The sequence below is a fragment of the Phyllostomus discolor genome, chromosome 6 (genome assembly GCF_004126475.2).
Source record: "Phyllostomus discolor isolate MPI-MPIP mPhyDis1 chromosome 6, mPhyDis1.pri.v3, whole genome shotgun sequence".
Taxonomy (NCBI): domain Eukaryota; kingdom Metazoa; phylum Chordata; class Mammalia; order Chiroptera; family Phyllostomidae; genus Phyllostomus; species Phyllostomus discolor.
The window spans coordinates 8,313,364-8,339,835 of NC_040908.2; the positions used below are offsets into that span (position 1 = coordinate 8,313,364).

At 42.8% G+C, this 26,472-nt stretch overlaps 1 protein-coding gene across 5 annotated transcripts; it reads right to left on the minus strand.

Annotated features, from left to right (window-relative positions):
* Window positions 1–1,427: 1,427 nt before the first annotated feature.
* Window positions 1,428–22,461, minus strand: NT5C1B (5'-nucleotidase, cytosolic IB). 5 transcript variants are annotated; one of them, XM_036027679.1, is made up of 10 exons: window positions 21,825–22,461; window positions 19,952–20,041; window positions 18,697–18,834; window positions 17,293–17,387; window positions 16,845–17,247; window positions 16,394–16,561; window positions 14,676–14,805; window positions 12,108–12,230; window positions 11,512–11,696; window positions 1,428–1,787 (listed from the first exon to the last, which is right to left on the minus strand). In XM_036027679.1, exons 1-10 carry the CDS (start codon window positions 21,855–21,857, stop codon window positions 1,455–1,457), a joined length of 1,698 nt encoding a protein of 565 aa, XP_035883572.1. In that variant the 5' UTR covers window positions 21,858–22,461; the 3' UTR covers window positions 1,428–1,454. The 5 variants fall into 5 exon arrangements, with proteins under 5 accessions (XP_035883572.1, XP_028371695.1, XP_028371696.1 ...); XM_028515894.2 differs by adding an exon at window positions 19,440–19,622 and having other exon boundaries at window positions 16,845–17,387; XM_028515895.2 differs by adding an exon at window positions 19,440–19,622 and having other exon boundaries at window positions 16,845–17,386; window positions 18,690–18,834.
* Between the last annotated feature and the right edge of the window lie 4,011 nt (window positions 22,462–26,472).

Sequence of the window (26,472 nt, forward strand, 5' to 3'; positions counted from 1 at the left end):
GGTATTGTTAACGTTTTCAATTTCCTCAAGGATGGGTTTCTCTCTGAGTCTCTCTTGTAGTCTTCACATGGGGCAAAATGCATAGAAGACACTGGGTACTCATTAGGTATTGTGACTGATATATATTTTGGACTGGCTTACATCAAATTAGGAAGTAGGTCAGGAGATGTATGTCAGCAGCGGTCTTCTTTAACTAGAACCAGGGTGGGAATTGCATACGTGGGTGAGGTAAGGTGGAGGCGGGGGGTAGAACAACCAAGAGAGATGAAGCCCCAGACCTGCTATGTGTCTGCTGTGAAGCTTAAGCACAGAGTTTGATGGAGTGACTCATCTGTTCAGGTTAGGTCCTATGGCCATGGAATCAATAAGAACAACTCAATTTGCAAGGCTGTATGTGTAACACAAAGAAAAAAATATGTAGCTTTTTAAGTAAATAAGACCTGAATTTGACTCTTAGTCCTACGATTTATTAGCTGCTGTTCTTGCACAAGCTACTTAATCTTTTTTGCATCTTAGGTTGTTCACCGATTAAAAAGATGGGTACCAATATTATATCACACACATTTGGTTCGATGAGAAAACGGGGTAGCTTGAAAATATCCTGTCCACTGTGCCATATCAGGTAGTAGATTATTGTTTGATAACCAACCAAGGTTTTTTTAAAACAAAACAAAAATCACAAGAGAATGATAATAATGAGAGGCCAGGATACTACATTTCATGCCACATTTTGAAGCTGTGGCCAAAGCTTATTTTGCTATATGAATATTGGGCCTGTCTGCCAGGCCCAAAGCAAGAGGCTTCAACAATGTTGTTCACAGGCTGTACACCCACCAAACAAGCGTCCAAGAACCCTTCCTAGGGGGTTCTGTCTGCAGCACGCCTTAGAGGGAGAGCACCCTGTATGAACATCCAGCTGATTTATTTCGGAATGAGTGGTGTCAGAATTGGTACATATGCAGGTGGGATGACATTTTCATTTTGCATGGATTTAAAGGCTGGTCATAGAGGTAACAGACTAAAATGTTCTAATTTTCAAGAGTGTACTTAACCCTACTCTTCCTACCTTGGGAGACCACTATTCTATAGTAATGATTTGTACCAACTGTATTTACCAACGTCCAAAAACGAGCACTGCTTCGCAAGACCTGGTAGGCTTCCAACACAGCCCTTTAAGCGTCAAGCACATGAGTTCTAAACTTAGCCTGAAGAGTCATCATTATGACTTACACACAAACGTAGGTGCAATGGTATTCAACAGCGTGGACATCCCAAAAACAAGTAGCTTGAAGGTAACTTGAAGGTTCAAAATATTTTCAAAAAAATTAAAAGAAAGCTTTTGCAATGAACTAAGTTCTGAGGCCCAGTCCTCTGCAGTACCTAATTACCCTGGAGATCCACAAGAAGTGGCTTCCGTAATACCAGACTCACTGCTTTATTGCTCCACCCCATCTCTAGTTGTTCAATTTCTGATTAATGCCATACGGTACATGAGATGTGATGGTGCCAAATTTCTGTGCCCCTTCTATGTGGAACATGTGGTCATCAAAGAAGATATGGGGCCGTATTTTCACCAAGATAGGATTTTTGGGGGCTCCAGCAAGGAAAAGGGCTTCATCTATCTCTAGACCCCACCGGCGAAGGGTTTTCAGCACTCGAGCACCTGAGCTGGCTGCACTCCTGGCCGTGACCAGGTAGGTCCTGATAGGGCAACATAACCGTTGGTCTTTGGCATAGAACTTCTTTTGCAGTCTGCCTAAATCTTCCAGAAAGCTTTTCAAGGAACCCTGTAAAAGGAACATATGTCACAGCTGTGATCCAGTGAACCAAATGAAGTGAATGCTGAAAGAGCAGAGGCTTGTAAGAGCTTATGAAAGGATATGATACCGCACGCAGTAGCATAAAGTCGGTGGCACAATGCCAAAACGCCTTGCATTTATGTGAACGTATTTCCTTATATGGAACCATCCTTGCATTCCTCAAATAAATGCAGGATGACCATATAATTCACTGTCTAAACAAATGTTTTTAAGAGTGAAAGAAGTTTCTATTAAAAAGCTAAACCAAGGCAACCGTCATAAACTTTTGATGGCAAAGTGGGATACAGTTCAGTTTATTCTCAAAAGCGCTATTTAAGTTTGTTTTTTGTGAATTGCACGTTTTAACCTTAGAAAGCATACTCTTTTATGTTGTTTCATGCCTTGTTGTCTTGAATCCAGCCTTGTCTTACATTCGCAAACAGTCTGTATATCATCATACTACCTTTTATCTTCATTCTTTCTTAACACTTAGTTTTAGCTGTAGATCTATACTACAGAGCACAGAACTGGATTTTGCCATGTGATCCAATCTGAAAGGCTTAAATTTTTAAAACAAAATTTGAGTTTTAGGACATTTATATTTATTGGAATTACAAATATACATGGTAATGGTTCTTATGATTTTTACTGTATTTTTCTTGTTTAAAATTTTCAAGTACTGTTCATGAACAAGTGTCTTTTTCTGTGTGTGTATGTGTGTTTCTTTGAAGATTAAGGATAGTTTATATTATTTCATTCTGTTGGTTCCCTCAATAACCATAACTTTGTATAGTACCCTTAGTACTCTGTTTTTTAAAAATCCAGGACCTGTTCTTTTTTACAATGAGAAAAAATGAATTTAGAGTACTTCTTTACCTTTCTCTTATCCTTTCTTTTTCAACTCTACAATTTTACTTGTTTATTACTTGTTTGTATTACTGAAGATTCTCATATTTCTATTTATCAGCTTTATATTTTATCCTTTGATCAGTTATCATAACTGAAGACATCAGCATATTTATTCTTCCTTAGACTGTTTTGCTCCATGTTTTTCCAGTTTTCTAGTTAAGTAATTTCTATATGAGGGCACACCAAATTGTACTTTCGTTTCTGCTCCTTAATCCCTATGATAGTTGTAGTTTTGGTTCTATGATTAAATATATTCTAGACCCATTTGTGCCTTTGTGTTTCTAACCATCTACATATTAACCAAGATGTGTCCTCTAGTACTTATTTTGTCAAGAAAAGTTATGGAATAAAACTCCCTGAGAATAGTGTATGTTCTCAAATGTTGACCTGTTTTCTTTTGACTTGAAGGAACTTTTGGCTGGATATAGAATCGGTGATTTATATATGCTTTCCATATGCTCTTACAAGTAGCGATCTTATAAGTCTTTTCTTTAAATCTTTTTTAATCATTATTTTAAATTACAGTTTACATTTGATATTAGTTTGTATTAGTTTCAGGTGTACAGCATAATGGTTGGACAATGATATACTTTATAAAATGTTTTCTCCATTTTTCCAGTGCCCACCTGGAACCATGCACAGTTATTACAATGTTATTGGTTATATTTCCTATGCTTTACTTTACATGCCTGTGACTGTTTCGTGACAAGCAATTTGTTCTTCTTAACCCCTTCACCTTTTCACCCAGCCCCTTCCCTTCTGGCAATTACCAGTCTGTTTCAATTTTCTTTGTTCATTTCTTTTGTTCTTTAGATTCCACATGAAAGTGAAATCACATGGTATTTGACTTTAATGAACTGACTTATTTCATTTAGCATAATACCCTATGGGTCCATCCATACTTTGGCAAATGATAAGATTTTATTCTTTTTTATGGCTAAGTAACATTCCATTACTCTTTGTGGCTGAGTAATAGTCCATTGTGTAAATGTAGCACAGCTTTTTCATCCACGGGTCTGTTGATGGGCACTTGCATGGCTTCCATATCTTGGCGATTGTAAATAACGCTGCAACGAACATTAGGGGTGCCTGTATTCTTTCAAATTAGGGGTGTTTGGGGTTTCTTCAGATAGTTACCTAGAAGTGGAATTTCTGGGTCATAAGGCAGTTCCATTTTTTCTTTCTTGAGCAACCTCCACACTGTTTCCCACAGTGGCTGTGCCAATCTGCATTCCCACCAATACTAGTGGGTCACTGTCTTTCACTATTGAGTGCTGCTGTGCAGAAGACCAAGAAGAGCTGGATTTTTCTTACCCTCAACTTGTATGTGCAGGTTGCCCAGAAAATTACTACTTCATCTTTGAAGTCAAATAATTTTACTAGAGCATGTCTCATGAGCATTCTCTTCTATTTCCCTATCACACAATCTTTTAATAGTTTAATGCATATATAGAGATCTTCTGGTAATTCAGGATCTTGTCTTGATATACATATCTCTTTATATTTTCCACATACAACCCTTTTCTCCTCCCCTCAGAACATAATTTCAGTGTTTTTCTTCAAGGATTCCAATTATGCATATTTTGGATTTTCTTTACCTGTGATCTAGTTCTGTCTTTTTCCTTCCTAAATTATTATTTTTCAATTCTACTAATTTCCAGAGTATTACCACTTAACATTTTACCATCTCTTCCCTCGTCTTGCCTTTCCACTTCATGACACTGCTTTGTTAAGTTTTTAAAAGTCATAGTAAATGTTTAGTCACAACTTTCACCTATACTTTGGCAAGTATTTGCCATGAGAATTCTTCATCTGTTATTATAGTTTTCTCTTCGTTGTCTGCCTTTTTCTTGTAGTATCTTTGCCTGTGTTCTGTGCTGGTTCTTTTTTTATTACTCATCATCGGAGTAGATTGGCTTACCTAGGAGGAATTAGAGGGTTTAAGGGGAATGCCAAGGATTGTATTTTTTTAAATATAAAATCTTATTCTTTATTTCTATTCCAAAGTTATCTCTTCCTCTTTATGAGTTACTACTTTAGGTATAATTTGAAAAAAAAGTCTTTTGGCTTACAATTTGCTTCTCAATGTCAGAATAATTTCTATTGATTTTATTGCTTATTTATAACTCCCTTCTTTTTTAAGAATTATTTTATTATTGTTCAATTATAGTTGTCTGCATTTTAAGACTATCTTGTTTCCACAATCCAAACTTTCCCTTCTTCTCTGTTGTCAGGGAAACAAACTGTTTCCTGCAAACATGGCTTGTCGATGTGATCATTTATTTAATTTTGCTTTCTCAGAGGCTGCATATATAGGGGAAAAAAAGCAAAAAATTTACTTCCTAAAGGTGAAAGGCACACACATAGGTGAAAAAGCTGTAACTCTTTCCTGGGTGGAGAGCAACAGCGGCAAAAAGGGTCTCGTGACTGTTGGCAGGAGCCACCTTGCTCACAGGCTGAGTCTGAAACCCGAAGGAGCACAGTTCTCCTTTCTGGCGTTGAGTACCTTCCCAAGGGGCTACATGGAGGCTGGTCAGTGTACATCGCCATATTAAAACCAGGTATCCATATCGTCCTTTCTTAGTTTTATTTTCAGGTATGTTTTATAATTTATATATTTGTACAGTAGTTTAAGTATATAATTCACCACTAAAATGTAGAAATATGAGGGAAAACTCGAAATACGTCTGGAGGAGCTGTATGACTGGCAACATGGGAAGCTGTCTGGAGGTAGATAGCCGGAAAGACTGTTACTCATAACCTAACAAGAAAAAGCCAGATAGTCTAAAAAATAGAACTTTTCTTGAACCCATTAGAGAGCTGAGTTATCAGGGCAACCAACTAACATGAAATCTAAGGGATACAAATCTAAGGTATCTTCAAGGACAGATGGGATACATTTTTGGCAGAGCGCTGAAGGAAGCACACCAGATACCATATGAGCAAGTGTGAAAAATTCAGGTTATTTCAGGGAGCAAACTGATAAAGGCCAAGTGTGGGCTGAGGAAAGCGAAGAAGCCCTGGGAGCTACAGACACGAGAAACACACTCTCCCTTACAGGCTCCCCCCAGCGGCCCTGCGGCCCTCACTAGTCACGTATGGGACAGTCTGCAGGCAGGGTGGGACGGCAAAGAATGCAGTCGCTGGTGGTGCAAGTTTGCAGGACAGGAGCAGCTGTCACCCTGAGAAGAGACTGACATTGTCCCATATCTCCTAACGAACAAAAGTCTTACACTGCTGAAAGAAAGACTTCACACACAGCTACCCCCACCCCCTTCCCAGGGCACAGGTAAAGATCCACCACCAGAAGGGAAGGGGAAAGGGACAGGATACTGTTTGGGTCCCAGACCATTGGATAGCTCCTATCACTGGAGGAAAGGCAAGATCAATGATAACATTTCACCCATAAGGCCTAGGGAGATACAGGAATTGCCTTAGATTTGGGCTGAACCAGGACAACGGAGGGTGCCCCCACCATCACCAAGCTAGCCGTCAGAGACAAGCGGTAACATTTGGGAGAGGGGTGACGACATGGAGACCCCCTCAGAGGCACAGGCACAAAGGGAAGGCCTATGGCTGAAAGTGGAATGGGACAAACCCTCCAGCACCCCACCTGAGCAGTCTGAGGCCTGTGGTGCAATGAAGGTAACAACGGCAGCAATAAAAAATGCACAGCTAGTTAAACTCCTGGCTTAACTGTTTAAATCCATTACACTAATTGTTAGCAGAAGAGGACACCAGGCAAAAATACTATTTACCAAAACCTCTACTGTTGACACACCAGGACTGGAAATTAATCAAAGAATTCTGAGACGACACTAAAACGAAACAATCAGCTTTCAAGAGAAAGTGGCTAGCAGCAGAAGAATCAGTGATCATCTAGATGTCATAAATATGACAGGGAATTGCAAATAACTACAATTAGTATCTTAATTGAAGTGTGGATTCATTGAAAGGTGGATGACATGCATGAGTAGACTTGTAATTTCAGCACAGAGATGGAAAATGCAAGAGTTGAATTATAAGCCGGAACTAAAAATTACAGTACAGAAATAAAAATGCCTTTGATGGGTTTATCATTAGAGTTAACACAGCTGAGGAAAGAGTCAGTGAACTTGAAGATAGTTCAGCGGAGATTACCCAAGTTGAAAATGAAGAGGAAAACAGCAACAGGTTAAAAAGAATAGGGCATGGCCTTCCTGTGGAAACACATGCACGCACACGCAGGCACACACACCACCGTGTTCAGAATGCTGAAATACAAGCAGACGGTCCTGAAGGCAGCCGGAGAAAAATAGACACATTACACACAGACCAAAGACAGGAATTTAGAACAATTCGTTTTCAGAATCTATGTAAGTCAGAGGACAATGAACGGATACCTTTAAAGTGCTGAAAGAGAAATACGGTAAATGCAGGGAGCTATATCCAGAGAAAATAAAATATTTTTCAAAACAAAGAAGAATGAAGAGTCTGGGTAAATAAAGACAGAGTTTTTGATGACAGTGTATCAGTTCTTCTGGCTGAAGGAAGGCATATGCTGCCAGGGAGAAACCTGAATCTGTAAAAAGAAATAAAGATCCTGGCCCTGGCTGGCATAGCTCAGTGGATTGAGTGTGGGCTGCAAACCAAAGCATTGCAGGTTCGATTCCCAGTCAGGACACATGCCTGGGTTGCAGGCCACGGCCCCCAGCAACCACACATTGATGTTTCTCTCTCTCTCTCTCTTTCTCTCTCCCTTCCCTCTCTAAAAATAAATAAATAAAATCTTTTTAAAAAAGAATTATACACTTGAAAACTACAAAAAAGAAATGAAGATCCCCGGAAATGTTTAAAATGAAGAGGAATACAAAAAGCATATTTTTGTCTTATTCATATTCCTTCTAAAGATAACTGATTACCCAAATTAAAAAATAGCAGCAAGGTGCTGGGAGTTTATAAATGAAACTAAATGTATCACAATAGCAGGAAACATGGGAGGGAGAGAAGGAGCTCATACTACGGTGGGTTCTTACATTATATGTGATGTGGCCTAAAACTGTCTGAAAGTAAACTGTGGTCACTTCAACTTCTATACTGTAAGTACCTAGCATGGGTAATAAGGCAAGAAAGATGAAAGACATGCAGAATGGAAGCATAGAAGTAAAACTGTCTTCATTCACGGACAACACTGCCTACACAGAAAATCTCAAATCTACAAAATGTTACTGTGACTAACAAGTGACCTCAACAAATCTGCCGGATGCAGGGTCAGTGTAATATACAAAAACCAACTGCATTTCTTTATATTTGCAGTAATGAACTTGGGGCTTAAAAACTTCAAAGTATCATTTATAATGGCACCAAAAGCTATGACATATTTAGGAATATATCTAACAAAACATATAGTATCTGTATGCTGAAACCTACAAACCACTGATGAAGGAAATCAAAGATGACCTAAGTAAATGGACAGATATACATGTCAAGACTTGATGTTTAGGTAACTATTTTCCCAAGAGTAAAATATAAATTTAACATAATCACAAAACAATGGACAAGCTAATTCTTAAATCTGTGTAAAGATGCAAAGGAATCAGAATATCCCAAAGATATTTGGAAAATAATACATTTGGAGGACCCACACCACCTGAGCTCAAGACCAACTATAGAACTATGATAATCAAGACTGTGTAAAATCAGTATACCCACCGCAGTAAAAATGAACCTTAACCAATGTTTTGCAGAAATATATAAATTAATTAAAAATGGGTCAGATTCCAAAAAACCCCCCAATTTTAATAATTTTATTAAAAATGTTATGCAAAACAAGCCCTGGCTGGCGTAGCTCAGTGGATTGAGTGCAGGCTGGGAACCAAAGTGTCCCAGGTTCGATTCCCAGCCAGGGTACATTCCTGGGTTGCAGGCCACAATCCCCAGCAACCGCACATTAATGTTTCTTTCTCTCTCTCTCTCTCCCCCTCCCTTCCCTCTCTAAAAATAAATAAATAAAATCTTTTAAAAAAGTTTGTAAAAAAAAAAGATGTTATTTAAAATGTTATGCAAAACATAGGACAAAATTTTCACGACATTGGGTTAGGCAGAGGTCTCTTAGATATGACATTAAAAGCACAATTCAAAAAAGAACACATTGATAAATTGAACTTTATCCAAATTATAAGTTTCTGTTCATTGAAAGATATGAGAATGAAAAGACAAGTACAGGCTGACAGAAAATATCTACAAAACATATCAAATAAAGGACTTGTACGCAGAATATAGAAAGAACTCTCAAACCTCAATAATAATAATAAAACCCCCAAACACTCCAATACAATGAGCAAGAGATTTGAACATTTTTGCCGAAGAATACATGTGATGGCAAATAAACACTTGAACAGATGCTCAGTATCATTGTCATTAGGGATCTGCACATTAAAACCACAACGACATACCATTACACAACACCTCGCATCGCTTAACACAAACAAACAAACAAACAAACAAATAAAAAGCCACCGATAATACCAAGTACTGGCAAGTCTGGATGCAGAGCAGCAAAACCTCTCTGAAGTGCTACTGGGAATGCCAAGTGGAATGTTCACTCTGGAGAAGAGTTTGCCAGTATCTTACAGAGTTTAACACATACTGATTTTGTGACCTAGTCATCTTCCTCCTAGGTATTTACCCAAACACAGGAGATCTCATGTTTACACAGAACCCTGAATGGAAATGCTTCTAGCGGCTTTATTAATGCCTCACACCGAAAACCCCTAAATATCCTCCAACAGGTAAATGGATAAAGACAGTGTGGCACACCCACAGAACAGAATACTTCTCAGCAATGGAAAGGAATAAGCTGCCGATACAAAGAATGACAGGGATGCCTCTGAGATGCATTTTGCTAAATATGTCAGATTCAAAAGATGGCATGGTGTGGTTCCATTCATGACACCTTGCAAAGGCAAGACGACAGGGACAGAAATCAGATCAGTGGTTGGAGATACAAGACTAAGGATGACTACAAAGAGGCACAAGGGAGTTTTTTATGTTGGGTATTTTGAGTTAGATTGTGGTTTCACAACTGTGTGTGTTTCTAAAAATTCTTAACAATCACTCACTAAAAATGATGAGTTATACTGTCTGTGAATTATACCTCAAAAACTCTGATTAAAACACACACAGGCACAGAAAACACACACACACACACACAGATGCCTGGAGGTGACTATCGGAATGGCGAGATGAGATGGAGATTAAATCAGGAGACATCCCTTACTAGTCATGGTGTCACACCGGAGGCTTATAAACTATACTGAGAGTGGCCAAATTAACCCTCCCCAGCTGCCCCACTTGCTGATGGCTCTTAGATCACCTCTATGTGAGGCAATTGGGACATTTCTGTGACCAAAGCTCATGGCCAAAATACTAGAAAGCCTTGGGTAGGCATCATACCTTGTAACATTCTCATCAGTGGAACACTCCTGGTAAAGCCTGGTCTGTATAGAAAAGCTACCTTTTCCATGTTAAAAAATAAACGGTAACTCTATCTACTGCATAATGAAAGCAAGTGTGATTAAATAGAAATTTGTTGGGTATTCCTGCAATCACTAGTGTTGGGTTTCTCGATTTCAATTGTTTAATGGGGTATTTAGGTATTTAATACAAAAAAAAACTGATAAAAGCAAAATCTAAAAGAAATTTTAATTAATTACCTGGGATGAGAAAATGGTATTTTAATATTATTTTGAAGTAATGCTTTTTTTTAAAGATTTGTGTGTGCGTATGTGTTCTTTTTTTGGAGATCTTCCACATTTCGGTAATACTTAAAGGCTACTAAACGATGGGCTCTGAATTTCAGCAAAGCAGACATATAAAATATAACAAATGCTTTTCTTCTCAATGGCAAAACTTTGTTAATACTGAACGATTTCATAACATGAGAGCAAGTCTTCCAAAGGAGCTATTTAGGAAGACACTATACAGTTACACACACAGTTTAAATATCACTTGCTACACTGTAAGGTGAGTTAGTAAAGCTTTTCAGCTTTCAGTTAGTCCATTCGTACTTTTATAAATGTAATAAAAATAATATTTAAGTTTATCTTAAGTTCAAGAAGAGCTGGAACAAGGGTCAATTAAATTTCTTGGCAAGATTCATAGATTAAAACTGAGTGATCCATTAATTCAGATTCAGCCTGGAGAATATTTTGATTCTTCAAATTTCCTTTGGGACAGAAGTTGTAGGTTCCGTTCACTTCACACCATGACTTTAACCCTTCAACTCCAGTCTGTGGATCGATTCCAAAATGCCTACACATTCAATCTCGTTCTGGTTAGGTTTTCATAGTTTGCACTGGTTCGAGGCTTCTTATTTGATCCCTCTCAGGCTGTCGGTTTTGCAGATTTTCTCAATTAAGCAGTGCCTTCATTGAGTTTGAGGTTATGGACAAAGCAGTTCAACAAATGTTTACTGACCTATTGGAAGTGACCTTACTATTCTCAGAACCTGTTACATAGAAATGGCTTACCGGTAAGCCATAAGACCTGTTACTCATAATTCAGAGGGGGTGAAGTCATTTTTGTAAGATCATAGAAACCTTTCTAAAAGCCTAGATGAAAGACTGCTAAACTTAAAAACAAAAGTCAGCAGCAGGGGCTTCAAAATGAGGAGTTCACAAAAGAAAGGGAGAAAACTGCAAAGCATCAGAAGTGGGGAGTGGCCTGTCTAGAATAATCTAAAAGCCATCCCAGGGAACACGTACTGATTGATATCTATTGGGAAATAAGCAGATCAAAATTAATTAGAGCTCCTGGAACCTACCTGAGCCAGAGACTTATTGTCAAATACTGGGTCGTGTTGAAAGTATTTGTCCAGCCCTCGGTCCTTGGTAATGTGTTCGGACTCCTCACAGAAGAGGACGGAGTCCCCATCGAAAGCCACGCGGAGCTGTGTTTCACAGTAAGAGATGTCTTTGGCTCCATCAAACATTGTTGCAGCGGCGATCCCTGGCAGGGAGACCATGGGGACAGATTAATGTTCCTCTCGGGGCCGTGATGTTTAGTTTCTACCATTAAAATAATAATAAAAAGCCATCCCAGATCTTGCGTTTCCTCTGGCTCATTCCCTGATGACTCCACTCCCCTCCACACTGCACATCTCAAAGCCGTTGTCTGTGCACCACCCCCGTTTTTGTAAGGGATGGGAAAGTGTAAAGTGGGTTATAAGAAGCCCACTGTGGATGTCCACTCCCAGGGCGGTCAGCGCTGTAAAAGACAAACTTAAGGGCTGCCACTTGGCGGAAACACCTTAGAAAAACCCAACAAGGCATACGCCGTAGAAACGTGGAAAGCCCAATGGAAGTAACCACTGGCGCAAAGCTCTCTATCAAGTACCGGGACGAAATACCGGACGAATACCTTCTTTTATTGCCTCCTGTACTTTTTCAGCATCAGAGGAAAGATACAAGTTGGTAAGATAGGACTTCAAATAGCCAACGGGGCTTTTCCCACCAGTCAGACAGAAGCGGTCAATTAGTAAGCCTGTTACGGGGCAAGAAAGATTTCGTTATGTCAGAGGTTAAAGACATTGTACTTAACTGTAAATGTGAATGAGAGTTACCTTACAAATAACTGAGTGCCTCCTGAGGTTTTAGAGTTACCTTCTTAGCACCAGGACTGGAAAATGAAAATTACCTTCTTAGCATCAAAGTTTTATTTTATATAATAGTAGATGCGTTTGGCACGTAACAATGTGTGAGGTCCCTCCACGTGGACCTTGACAATTTAGTCTCACAGCAACTGTATGGCAGCACTAGTATTTCCACTACAGAGAAGCAGAGTGAGACGCAAAGTCTCGTCTGAGTCCTCCAGCTCACGCTGTCTCTGACCTTCAACCACAGCCTCTTCACTTGCTGCGGGGGGGGGGGGGGGGGGGGGTAAAGTGTGGCCCTGTTGTAGGTACCATTTCTGTCTTTCTTCAGGGACAATACAACAGTGATAAAAAGTTGTTCTAGGAATTGAACAACTTTCTAAAAACCACAACAAAAGGTCTGAAGTTGTCTCTATTTCCTGACTTGAAATTGTAAATGGACTTGTTAGCAGACTAAGCACCAATATACCATCAATGCCTTTCAAAGCAATAACAACCTGGAAAAAAAAAGTAGTAGGTGCTGCTGAGAGGTTTGTCGAATGAGCACTCAAATACACTGTGGATGAAAGTGTAAATTGGCGCGAGCTGTCTAAAAACTAATTTGACAAAGTATATCAGGGGCTTTTAATAGGTTTATACATTTTGACCTAGGATTACTTTCTTCTGGGGTTTATGCTAAGGGAATAACCTGCAACTCTGAAAAAGATCTATGTAGAAATGTGTCCGTGCAGGATCATTTTATAAAAGCAAAACTTTCAACAATGTGTGAATAATTTAATGAAGTATAACCTTACACATATAAGGTTCGCACCCATTCAAAGTGTTTTTAGATATGCCCTCAACTGGGTAGCTGCATGCCATAGCAAGCAGAGTCTTGAGTGCAGCATCTATACGGACCAAGAGAGTAGATAGGATCCATCGACAGTTGAGGTGCAGGCATTTGTTGGGGTGTTAAACAAAATACTCTCACTCTTTTCACTTAAGCCAACAGTGGGCTGAAGTGGCACAAAACTGCACTCTACAAATCTTTAATTATATTAATTTAATGATCAGAAATTATGTGGTGGCACTGGGGCTTTAGAAAAGACTAAAACACTAAAACGTTGTCTGCCCTCTCAAAGAGGTGATCGTCACTGAGGAGCTGGGCTCGTGAACATAATTGTAATGTAACAGAGACTATAGCAGAGAGAGGTACAAATTGCCTTGACACCCAGAGAAGGCAAGTGACTAATTCTTCTTCCAAGTGAAAGGTTGTTTGTTATGCCACGAACAAGGCTGCTGCATGAGAAGATCGGGCTCAATCAGTTAATTAGCAGATTTAATAATGGGTAAATAACAGTGTTTTTTTATGTTACTACCTTTGACGGGCTCATTGTGGTGAGGGATAGGTAGACCTGAATTGCCAAATGAATCAAATAATTGCACTGTGTTGAATAACTGATCTATGCCAGTCGTGTATGCTGAACCTTTTACCTACATTCTTTTCATGTCACAGACACTATGAAGGCTGCATGTTTGAAAGGCAAACGTGTTTTAAAGTATGTCACAGTCAGGTCTCAGCCTTATAGTCAGGATACTATTAATCTCATACCTTGTAATGTATCTTGATTACTTACAAATATGCCCCATTTAAATGAAGAATTTAAATATGCCAAATTTACACCTTATTTTGGCTTGACATACCCATGAAATGCTAATCAACTATTAGTGTTTTCCTCTGGATGTCACTGAAGAAAATAGGCTAAAAGTGCCTACATGTCAGGTAATTCCACAACAGGAAGAAAGGCTGCTTTCTCTTCAAGTCCCCTGCGCATTGATGAAAATGCTAGGAAGAGACTAGCGTTCATCCAATTTTCCGTGTAAAGGAATCAAGACAATGTTGCCGGCCTGCCTCTGGATTTGATGTGTGGGAGAGCAGCCAGGGAGAAACAGATTTTAAGAGTGGAAAGGAGAGGTGACACCTTTGAACCTTGAACATGTATCCGTGGTGAGCAAGCAGTTTGATCACACGGCGAAAGCCCCTGGGTTGACGGCTCCTTGAAGTCAAGTTCAGAAGTGAAAAACATAAAACAGAAATATATTGCAGGACCCGGGATTAAGACTTTGAAATTCACACTTGACAAGTTAAGTCCAGAGCTTTGGGCCCAGCTCCGTGCCGAAGTTAAAAATGAACATGGCCCCTCTTGTTCTGACATAGGCAAATAAACATTCCTCACGCAGAAGGGGGTGTCGGTATCAAAGACACTGCATTAGTTAGGCCACAGTTAGCAAAATATCATGGCTTCTCTCTCCCCGAGCAGCGCGCTGTTCTTCCACACGGTATTTATTTTACTTACCGTAGTGATTGACGCTGTTTATAAGCCGCACTCCCACTTGGGCATGGTTATTAGTCATCAGTACAATATCAAATAAGTCCTGTTCATCCGGATACAGGTCGTGCAGTCTTGTATTGACATGCTGCAGGGCCTGTCGGTTACAAACACGGGCGTGTGCAAAGAGGGCCAGGCAAGGCGGGCGTTGGGGGTCTGGAGACAAGGGGTCTCATCAGTGTCAAACTCAAGCTTTGAAGACTCTTCCCTGAGAGATTAGAGCCCCTTTGAGGTGGGGTGCTGTCATTCATTTCTGTGTGTTATGCCTCTCACACACAGGACTTCACTCCATGGTTAGTGAATAGATAGGTTCATACGTATTTGTTACAATTGTTACAACATTTGGTCTACTAGCATGTTATGCTTTGTCTATTTTTTTTTGCTTGTTTTGTAAAATCCACCTTTCTTGATCATCTGACTTTTTGAAATGTTTCAGTTACAGTTGGTATCTGATATCACTTCAAATGCATTTCAGGTGTACAGCACAATGGCCAGACAATTATATAATTGTCAAAGTGATTCGCCTGATAATTCTAGTACCTACCTGGCACCACACACACTTATTACAATATTATTGACTATACTTCCTATGCTGCGCTTTACATACCCATGTCTGTTTGCGACTTCCAATTCGTACTTCTTGATCCCTTCCCCCTTTTCCCCAGCTCTCCAAGCCCCTGCGGCTCCCTCACTCTGTTCCCTGTATCTACGAGTCTCTTCCCTCTTTTTTTCCATTTATTTTGTTCTTTAGATTCCACATGTAAGTGAAATCATATAGAATTTGTCTTTCTCTGACTTCTTTCCCTTACCATGGTACCCTTTAGGTCCAACCATGTTGTTGCAAGTGGTAAGCTTTTGTTCTTTTATATGGCCGAGTAATATTCTATTGTCTATATATCCCACATCTTTATCTAATCACCTGTTGGTAGACGCTTGCATTGATGATTATTTTTTATTGTGAAAAATAATCTGCATGTTAACCTTGCACAAGGGCCATGCTAACGGTCTGTTGTTCCAACTTTAGTGCATGTGTTGCCAAAACGGTGTTTGGTCTGTTTTCAAATAGGAGTCTTCAGAAAAGGTGGCTGGTTTCCTCCCATGCCCCGTAAGTTCTACTTACAACTGGTGGGAGTGTCCTTTGTTTCTGCCTGGTTATGATGCTATTGTATAATGTTTGTTTAAGTTTTATAGAGGATCAGAGCTATAAGTGCTATACACCTCTGTATAAGTTTAAAGCACCTTACTTTATTAATATTATGCCCCTACGTGCCAAGAACATCTTGTTTGTTTGTTTGTTTTTTTCTCAATAGGCTATGTTAGGGGCAAAAGCAGCACAAATGAAGTTCATCTTATTTTAAGGAGGCCTTTTCTCTCTGCTCGTGCTCACAATTGTGAACTCATCACTTCTGGCTGCCGCTCCTTCTCGGGAGGGAACAGAGGTCTCTGTGTTCATTACTGGCCTCCCGGTTAGGACTCCACTCGGGAAAGCTCAGCCTCTCAAATCTAGGGCTGGAATCCCTTCCCCAAGGGTCTGGTCTGGAAGACTCTGTGAAAGCACAGTCCAGCTTGGGGTCAACTAAGAGGGCAAGAATGACAAAGGTGGCAGCTTAGGGACTATACGGGAAGCTGGATGAGACCCCACGCATGCCCCAGGGCCCAAGGACAACAACAGCTTTGCCCGGTACCTTGATGAAGCGGAACGCGGGCCCAGGGGTCAGGATGACGTTCTCGTTGGTGACCTGATACTCCATGTACTTTTCCAGGCCCTCTTCCTCATAGATTTTCTTGCCGTCCATCATGTTGAAGAGAGCCTGGGATGACACAGCGATGGTGATGGCATGCTTGGGTTTCGGCTGCGGACAGAGGTGCCAACAGAGTCGAGAGGAGACAGTCACATAAACAGGAAGGGATTGGGGATGGGGCTCATCCCAGGGCAGTGTGGGGAGAAAATAGCCGGGCCCTTGCTCGGAGCATTGGGATGCTGGAGACAGCCAAGGCCTGGGACCGTTTCCCCCAGCCCTCCAGGCTGCAGAAGGGAGGTTTGGAAGGGATTCCCCTACTGCCTAGAGAGGAGACTTGGGCCGTGGTGCTGAGCAGAGGGACGCCCGGGTACAGGGGCCAGGGGGCCCTGCTCACCGGCCGGGGGCGCGAGCAGCCCGGAGTCTTCTCATACAGTGTCTTCACGGAGGACCAGTAGGCTTCCTCGTCGTCGTTGTCTTCCTCCCGCTGCCGGGATAGGTCGGGCGCGAAGTCACGGTCCGGCTGGGAGGAGTAGGTGGTCCTGCGCTGGCCATAGGACTTCCATTCACTGGGGGGCGTGCGAGGATATTCCCGCTGCTGCATGTCCCGGGCATCGCGCATGTCCCGGAATTCCCGCAGGTCCCGGGAGTCCCTGGAGTCCCGCGTGTCCCGGAAATCCCGCACAACGCCGTGCGTCCAGGCTTCGTGACTCTCCTGCATCTTGGTGCTCCGCCTGGACTGGAACTGGGACTGAGGCTGAGACTGAGTCTGAGACTGGGAATCGGGGGTTGTGGGAGGGCTCGGAGGGTCTAGAAACACTGGGGGCGTGTGAGCCACGGGTGGCGTGGGTGGGGAGGCCTGTAGGGACAGCTCCTGCGTGGACTCCTGCTGGCTCTGGGAGGTGGATGACACCTGGGAGCTTGTGGAGCTTGTGGGGACCTGGAGCAAGAAGACGGGCATCTGGGTTACAGGATCGCCTGGCATCCCTGCCCCCATCTCCGACCGGAGTCAAGGAGAAGGGCCAGTGCCCTTGCCTCTGTTCCATTCCTACCCCTTAATTGGATCCTTGTCCATCTCAGCTCTTTTAAGTGGGGCTTAAAGGGGCTTAGGCATGCCAGGTCTCCAGATATTAGATATTTCTGTTAAGTGCACACAGACACAGTCTGCTTTCACTTCCCCTTAGATCCCCCATCAGCACGTCACTTTTTTTCTTTCTTTCTTTTTTTTTTTTGAGTAGCTGGGTCACAGGCCCTCTTCCTTGCCCTTAGGTGGATGGCACACAGATTGCAAAGTTCTGTCATGTGACTTCTGTAATGTATACCTGCCCAGGTAGGGACCTCCAGGTGGGCTTGAGTAAGGGACCTCGCTTGCCCTGCCTCCATCTGTGACCTCCCCATGAGCAGCCACTAGACCAGATGTTTCCACCAGAAGACTCCGCAGAGCACCTTGGAGACATCTGTCTCCGCATTTGCCCTGTGGTTCAGGCAGTGCTTGCAAGGAGGTCGCTAGGCTGGAGAAACTGGCATCCCCCAGTTTGTGGACTTTGTGTGTGTGGAGCTCAGCTGGAGGGAAGGAGCCATTCCAGAGAAGGGACTCCTGGACCAAGATGTACAATAAGTCGTTAAGCGTGCATATATTATTTCCACTTTTATGTCAGCTTCACGTGTTCTGAAAGGCATTTCTTTGGCTAGGTGATTGAGCCAGCCCCCACGGAGACAGATGGACTGGTGGGAATACATGTTTTCCCAGTGGCTGGATGTGTGCCGCTCTCTCTGCAACCCACAACTTAATCCACAAACCAACTCTTTCTTCTTATGAGGCCAGGCTTAGTGTAACACTCTTCAACAATGTATCCTCTTTGTTGACCCTTCTACACCACCCCCTTCTTAGTCTTGAGTACACAATCATTCCTGAATGAGGGAAGAAAGGACTGAGCAACCACAGAGTTTAATCCTGAAGTGGAGGTATGGTTTATAGATGTTGTGACCTGGGATTGTAAACTGGCTCTGGTAGCATTACTGGTGTGAAATCTTAGGCAAGTTGTTCTGTGTTTCTCTCAGCTATAAAACAGGGCTCAGAGTGGGCGTCTTGTGAGGGCTCAACGAGCTAAAACATGTAAAGAAGGTAGAATGTGCTGACAGGTAGAAAGCATCCATACATGTTAACCGTCATCATTATCAGTATTATTCTTACTATTATTAGTAGCGTTATGCTATCACGCCCTCCATCCTTTCCTCTCCCTCTCTACCTTAAGACTGGCACTCTTGCTTCTGGGCTCCTCTACGGATGGGGCTCTGACGGATGGGCTTCGTGAAGTTCCCGACCACTGGTTTCGCACGAGGTACCCTCGAGAATCTGTCTTCGGCAATGATAATTCTTGTGATCCCTTTTGAGGAGAGAAGAAACCCTGGGCTATAACACCCCACCAGCCACTCCTCCCACGCATGTGCCTACAGAATAGCCATGCCAAGCTAAACAGCGGCACACACTGAGAAGATCCCTGGCCACCACGACCCTTAGTTCAGTCTTGGTCCTTGAGTGCTGACTAGTCTAGCTCTGGCCCAATCCTCACTTCTCTGGGAAGCAACAAAGTGAGGGGGCGGGGATCCACCTGGAAGAGCATTCAAAACCAAGAAACAAATCTGGTATCTCATATTTTTCACCTGTCACTCTTACATGATACTCAGTAGAGCTGACCATTTTTCCTCCCTTTTCCCACTTCTTCCCTTAAGGATAAGCCCGTTAACAGATGCTAAAAAGACATATCCACCATTTTTAGACAGAATACAAAGATGAGGGCAGGTGTGCCTAAACAAGGCTGCAACAGGACTCCAAGGCAGCTACGTAAGAGCAACTGGAGCCCTCCGGGAGGAATGGCACGGAAGGGGACCACGGAGAAGCGAGGGGAAGAGTTTCTACACCCCATACCCTTCCCCTCACCCAGACTGCCTATGGCTCCCCTACAAAATCAGTAGTTCCATCTCTGCTCACCCTGATCATGGTGATCTGCTGGCCCTGTTCCCACAACAGGCACATGTGAATATAAATACGTATTGTGCGGCAGGGGCCAGGAAGGACTGTTCCCTCAGGTGCCCTAAGGCAGTGTCTACACGCCAGGTGACAACGCATGGGGCAACATCTCAGCCAGTGATTCGGAATGACTGCATGCCTCATCTGAAAGATTGTGCAGAAAACGGTCAATGCCATGGCCAGACTCCCCTTCCCTCCCTGATCTGAACAAAGACCGGTCTCCTCCCATAGGCTGAGCAGAGGAGGCAGCTGTGGTTTCTACACCATATTTTCTACGTGAGCACGGGCATGAGTACTACAGGGAAGGCAGGGACCAGCTTCTCCTAGCTATTCCTTAACCTCTCCACGAGGGGCATTAGTAACCCGTAATACACACCTCGGTAGCTCAGTCTCCCAGAACACCCTGCCCCCAATATTTTCTATTACCTTTCTGCTTTGTAATTCTCTCGCTGACGATGAAGAGGTCAGCTCACCTGAGTTCTCACACGAGCTCCTGATTTGTCAGACTCCCGTCTTTTCTCTGATTCTAGACTTTCTCTTGAGTATTTCGTTCCAGACTCATTCTTAATATAAAAACAAAGAATGTTTATTAATGTTAATCTCAGGGGCATCAGAAACCCAGCACTTGGGGATAAAAGGATAAATTAACATTAGCATCTGTCTCTTTGCCAATATCAAAAAATATATAAAGTTTGACATTATTTTTTGTCTTGTTCTCCTAAGCATGAGTAAAAATAACACACCAAAGAACTATATAAATTATGTTAAGGTAGAAGAAATTCGGTGCTTTGTAGATTGAAGACATGAGGTGTTTATCATTTAAAAAATTACAGTATGGGATACGTCGTAGGAGAATTTTCCAGGGGCCAGCAATACTTGGGCTTACATGTGAGGTTGCTCACATAGGTTACCTCTTTTTTTCCTCCATTACTTTGAAGATTGCCACTCAATGGAACTTTAACTTTTGCCATGCAGAATTGAAACTTCTCTTATTTTCTTAATAAACCATAGGTCCAATACTATGTGGATCTAAGCCTCACTGATATTAGTCTGATTTTTAAAATCAAGGACCTTAATGCTGTACTTAATCCTTAATCCTGTTTGGATCTATTGACAGGCACACCTTCTGTTCATAGTATCTAATTACTCATAGTATGCTAATAGGGGGACCGTGTAGGAGAGCACAAGGAGATGACTCACTTCATGGACACCTGTGCAAATGATTGTTTTCACTTTCAAGTGAGAGAAGTACCATTGTGTTGGATCACCATTTGTATTGTTCATGCTGATTTTGTAGCTGTGATGTGATCAAGATTAGTATTATTTGTCTGTTGAAGAAGCTCAACTTCTAGCTGAGACGAAGGTGCTCAGGGGCAGTCTGTTCATTTCTTGATGCTCTGTGCCTTAGGCTTAGGAAAAATCTGACCAGTGTTAGTTGAACGACTGAGTCTGTGGCAGCAGAGAATGGCATGGTTGCATGATCCTGGAACTAATCCTACAGCTTTTCATCAACCCCGCGTTATCTCCATGACGTCCTGGCACTTGTAACTTCAAAAGATATTCTAAACCCAATCCCTCTCCTCCATGCCTATCGTCATTGTCTTGTTCCAGACCTCAGATCATCGTGGGTGTATATTCTTAGAACATAGCCTTTTGATAGGTCCAATGGCCTCACATCTTCCCAACTTCTTGACCCATCCACCCCATGGGGGTGGTATTCAGGGTGATGTTATAAAACATGAGTATAATTGTGCTTCATTTCTGGATACACTTTTCAGCCACTTGGACAGACAGACTGGGAGCCTTCTGAGGTGTCCTGTCTTCCTGCAACCTGCATGCCCTCCACTCTACACTTCACATTCTTCTTTGCCCAGTGACTTGCCTTTGTCTATACACCATTTTGTTTCCCTGTAGCCCTCTCGTCCCTTTAATATCCTTCAAACCCAGATCAGTGTGACCTGGGAGAAGTTCCCGGAGTTAAGCATTCCTCTGTGTTGGCTGTGTCTTTCGTACATGCTTCCACTGAGCACTGCATTGTACTTGGTATTTTCTTTCCTTCTCGGTGTGCATTCTTCAGAGGTAGCCACTGTGTTTTTACCTCTTACAACTGACATACGAGCATATACCCAATAAAGGCTGACTTATTGGTTTGACCTACACTACATGCTTTAATCTCCTTCTTCTCCATTCTCTTCGTTTCCTTTACTTCCCCTTCCATTTTTTCTACATGTAATGGTCATCTGAAATGGTTGAATTATTTCAGAGAGGTTCCAGAAGTAAATGTTGGACTGTCGGCTACTTCTTCTTGGCTCTTTGGCAAGATTCTAGGATGTTCAATTCACTTACCTTCTTTTTCTGTTTCAGAGATGTTTGACTCATTTCTTTAACTATTGAAATTCTTTGGTTGTTACACAGGTGTTCATCTCCCCAGCTCCATTTCTTGTTGTTTCCGTTGCCCAGCCCAGGCTCGTGTGTGGAATGTCAAATTGATGACATCACATGTGATTCCGTAGTAACAAACTGACTCTGAATACATTGCTATAAAAATACCAATATTCTTTATTCATATTTGAGTACATCCATTTTTTTTTTCTAGGAATTGATGTTTAAACGATGTTCAAATATTTAATATGTAGCAGTATTACTATGACTGATCCTTTTTTTTAAATCTCTTTTTAGCATTTCGAAGTCGCCAATGCATCAGTTCGATTTGTGACTGGACATTTTCTGGTACTGCCAGCATTAATGGCGAGCTCATTCATGGGCCAAATCATGTAATTATCATTTATCCTGACAGATTTTTGGGAACTTTCTGCAGATCTGGAGACTATTTTTGACAGCTGAGATTTTTTCTAAATACGGAGCATAGACTTGGGTTTAGTTTTAGTGTTTGGTATTTCTCTCACGGCAGTATCATTTCCCTTTCACAAGGTCCAAGCAGTTTCCCCAAGGCTAGACCCAGTGTGGTAGATAAAACGATCTTTGCACTGTCTTTGCTGCTGTCTGTGCCGTCCTTAAAAACTCAAACACACACGTGTCCTTCTTGTGTACACATGGAGAAGAGTGTGTCACATCCAGCGCCCAGCTTGGGTTTATATACTTCAGGGTTGTTCTGCATTTTCCAGTTCTGAGTTTATCTTCACTCTAGTCCCATGCCACCCCGAGCTAGTCAAACCATCGTGGATTCAGTCACATTTCTGACCTCTCTTCATGGGACTTGACATCTTCGTTTGAGTATCAGGAGAGGTTTGGGGCAACTTTCATCACAGTCCTCCAGGGGTCATCTAGATAGTAAAACATGCAGGTTCCACGATCGACCGCCTGGGTCCTTTCACTTCCTGTATCTCACTGTGACCCCTGGCAGGTTGTTTAATTCATAAATCTCAATGTCTTCGTTTGTAAGATGGAGATAAGAATGGTATCAACATCAAATGGTAGTTGTGATAGTTGGAATAATATGACATCATGAAGAGGGACTGGCATCCATAAGTTATTAATCAGTGTTAGCTATTTTATAATTTTGCTACAGCTATCTTACAGAGTTCAGGTAGAAACCTCTTTAATTTGACCCCCACTACACTCTAGGAACAGAAGGTTAAAATCAGTTATTGTTCATGTACTTCTACAACCGAACACATGTCAGTTTGGTGATTCTTCCCGCAGCATCAGTGGCAGAGCAGGAGGGCAGGCGCGGACGCAGCAGCTGGGAGCAGGAGCTGGGGGGCCTGAGACTTGAGTTCCCCAAAACAGGACGGGCACATGTGCGGAGGGCGTTCTCCACCCATTTTTGGCAAACCTTGTTGATCCTCGCCATGGTTGCTGGGAGGAACATACCCTTTCCCCTGGCGGTGCTAAGAGGATATTTTAGAGTGATTTGTGGGACATGGTTCCCACCTGGCTATTTCCCTACTATTTGTTTTTTTGGGAGGAGTGGCCATACTAGTTCAAAATTCCTGGAGACACTAATGGGAAGGTCGCTCACAGAGGAGGGGATGCCATTCAGAATTCACCGGTGAAGAAGAGTTGGTCTGGAAGTTCCTGTTCCTTGAGTCAGCCCATTTTGATTACCCACGTGACTCCGAGGTTACTGAGGATTCAGGGGGCCAGAGAGCTCTCTCTCTGTGTGGGATACTGTGGTGAAATGGGTTTGATGGATTAGGAAAGAAAAAAATGCAGGACACGTGTGCTTTAGAAAATAATTTGTGAAAATTTTCCTCGAGTGAGATTTAAAGGGAATAATGGTCTATAAAATATAAGGCCTTGAAAAATAAGAGTGCCACTTAATTTTTGTGTAGGTTAGGGCTCTGCGCTTTAATCCTCTCATTTGTAAAATAGGAATCAAACGCATTATGCATCTCAGAATTTTATGTAAAACTTGGATAAAAGTCACACAAGTACAAGCACACAGCACAACTTATAGTCAGTTCTTAACACATGCCTCCAAGATAATTTTTGTTTTAAAAAATTCTGCATATGGAACAGGGTGGGTAGGTTAACTGTAGGATTTGCCAAAGGGCTTGACAGTCGGGGGGACTAATTAAAAAGTGGGGACCACTGTCTCATAAAGGCCTGGGAGCCTAGTGCCAGTGTGAAGTCAGGGTCTTGCTCTTTTTAAGAAAATGATGAGGAGTTTTTTCCACTTTTCATTTAGCTTAGCCGAAATGGTCCATGTTCTCCTTTTTTTCCCTCCATCCTGCCTTCAACACTCACTTTCCTAAGTAAAGTTAACAAATGATCCCATTTCTGCCCTTCGTAACAGCCATTAGCAAGAATGTTCAACACTCACCAGCATTAACCAAACCCTAATTAGCCAAATACTGCCTGCCACCCTTTACAATGCACACCTTTCTTCCCCCATGCCTGCTACGGCTCTCCTAAAAGAAACATTTGTAGAACTCCCCTCCTTAGCCCACTCTCCCTCACATCATTAATCAGCTGGCTACGCCTCATCCAAAGGGGGAAAAAAGTGATCCAGTTTCCTGCTGAATGCCGGCCAGATGAACAAGTGCTAAGTAGGACTTCAATGTGCGCCCTCCTCACGGTCACGGCACACCCACTGCTGCACCTGGGACTGGGGACTCATCCTAGGTTTCACGGAGGCTGTTTTTACCTGTCCTGTCCAGTCCTGGGTGATGTCCTTTTGACTCCATGCAAGCCCTGAGTAGAGCAAAGCAGGCCAGTCCCTCCTGGGACCTTCAGCTTACTGTTTATCAGCTGGCTCAGAGAACCCATGATCTGTGGCACCAAGGGGACAGAGAGACTTTTTGTATTAGGTAGCCTTATTGGGGGTGAGAGAGAGAGAGAGAGAGAGAGAGAGAGAGAGAGGGAGAGAGGGAGAGAGGGAGAGAGGGAGAGAGAGAGAGAGAGATGAGATGGCCACTGCCGTGCATTGTCCCCGAATTGTTTCCTGCGTGGAGGTGGCAGGCACCAGGAGCTCCCAGGCGGTGTGCCCACCTCCTTGCGATGGGCGACAGGATGCTGGGAAACAGCTCTGTGGTCCGCAGGCCTGGCTTTGAACGTCCGTGCTGCCGCTGCCTAGGGGTCTCTGCAAGTGGCTTGGCCCCACAGCCCGTTTCCTGGTTTGTAAGATAGGAATGATAATAATGCCGACCGCGAAGGAAACAAGGGGTGTGGAGGCTGAAGCAAAACGCCTGGCACAGAACAGGCACTCAGGAGCCATCCTCTTCCCAGATCCCCTGCCTCCTGGTTCACCTGCATAAACAAATCTGAGGGACTCCGGGGAGGGTTTTATCTGGACCGTGTGACCACCTGGGGAGGGCCTTGCCCTGAACTCCAGTGCCCCATGAACAGGAGACTGGGAGTCTTGTCTCTTTGTTTTCTTTTGGCCTGTTTTTTATTTGGGGTCTGTGTGATTTCCTGGCAACAGCTCCACTGGCGGTGAGAAACTATGCGTGTTTGCTATTCGAGGAGCAAGCAGCTTGTTTCTAGAGGTGCCCCTCCCCCAGTCTTGTTGCAAAATGTAGGTCAGTGATACATGTCCCTTCGTGCAGCACAGCGCCAAGTCCAGTCCCAAGTCTAGTGCAGCTCGGATTCTGTATTTTTGGTGATGCATGTGGACAACATTGACTTTTATGATATTTTTCAGTTTTTTGAAGTTTGGCTTCAAGACTGATTGACTTTCCTCTCTTTTCTGGTTAGTCCCCTCGGCTGCCACTTCCTTTTCCCCAGTGAAACAAAGCTTCCTTCTGCTCCTGCATTCCTCCCGCTGTGAGGGGTACCCCCATTTTCCTGGCAGCTCAGGGTAAATCCTGCATTTTTTCCATGACTGCTGCATCTGCCTCCCTGTCACATCCTATCATCAGCATCTTTTACTTGAGTTTCTTAAAATCCTCCAGAACCAGCCATGTCCTCCCATTGTCCCTGCTTTAGAAAAGTAGGCTCAGCCCTGGCTGGTACAGCTCAGTGGATTGAGCGCGGGCTGCGAACCAAAGTGTCGCAGGTTCGATTCCCAGTCAGGGTACATGCCTGGGTTGCAGGCCATGACCCCCAGCAATGGCACGTTGATGTTTCTCTCTCTCTCTCTATCTCCCTCCCTTCCCTCTCTAAAAATAAATAAATAAAAGCTTTAAAAAATGTTAGTTAAAAAAAAAGAAAAGTAGCCTCAATGGGGATATCTGGGTATTTCACCCAGCACTAAATTTCTTTTTTACTAATGCAGACAAGAGAGTTTTGAAACAGCCAAGCTAGTGGCTGCTCTTACTGGAATTGGATTCCCCTTGATGCTCCTGTAACATCGTGTACATCCTGCTATTATCAAGTACGTTGCATGACATTTCATCATTTATCCATTGGTCTCCCCTGCAACACCTTGATTCTGTCCTGTCCTCTGGTGCGTGGTACTGCTGCCCTGCTCCCTCACAGGCCTCCGTAACTGTGTCCGAAGGAATGAAGGATGGGTAACTAACTTCCGACGTGAGGCTTTCCCTCCGCTAGGGCACATTTAGCCCACTCACCTCCAGGCCTGACCTGACGA

Bases quoted from the DNA above. Each gene is read 5' to 3' on its own strand.
- NT5C1B (XM_028515895.2), bottom strand. From the start codon at position 21,857: ATGAGTCAAACATCTCTGAAACAGAAAAAGAAG. The intron at 17,387-18,689 runs GGGAGAGGAAAG...TCTTGCTCCAGG, and splicing joins TGCCAGTCTTAAGGTAGAGA to TCCCCACAAGCTCCACAAGC. The intron at 14,806-16,393 runs GTACCGGGCAAA...TGTAACCGACAG, and splicing joins CCGCGTTCCGCTTCATCAAG to GCCCTGCAGCATGTCAATAC.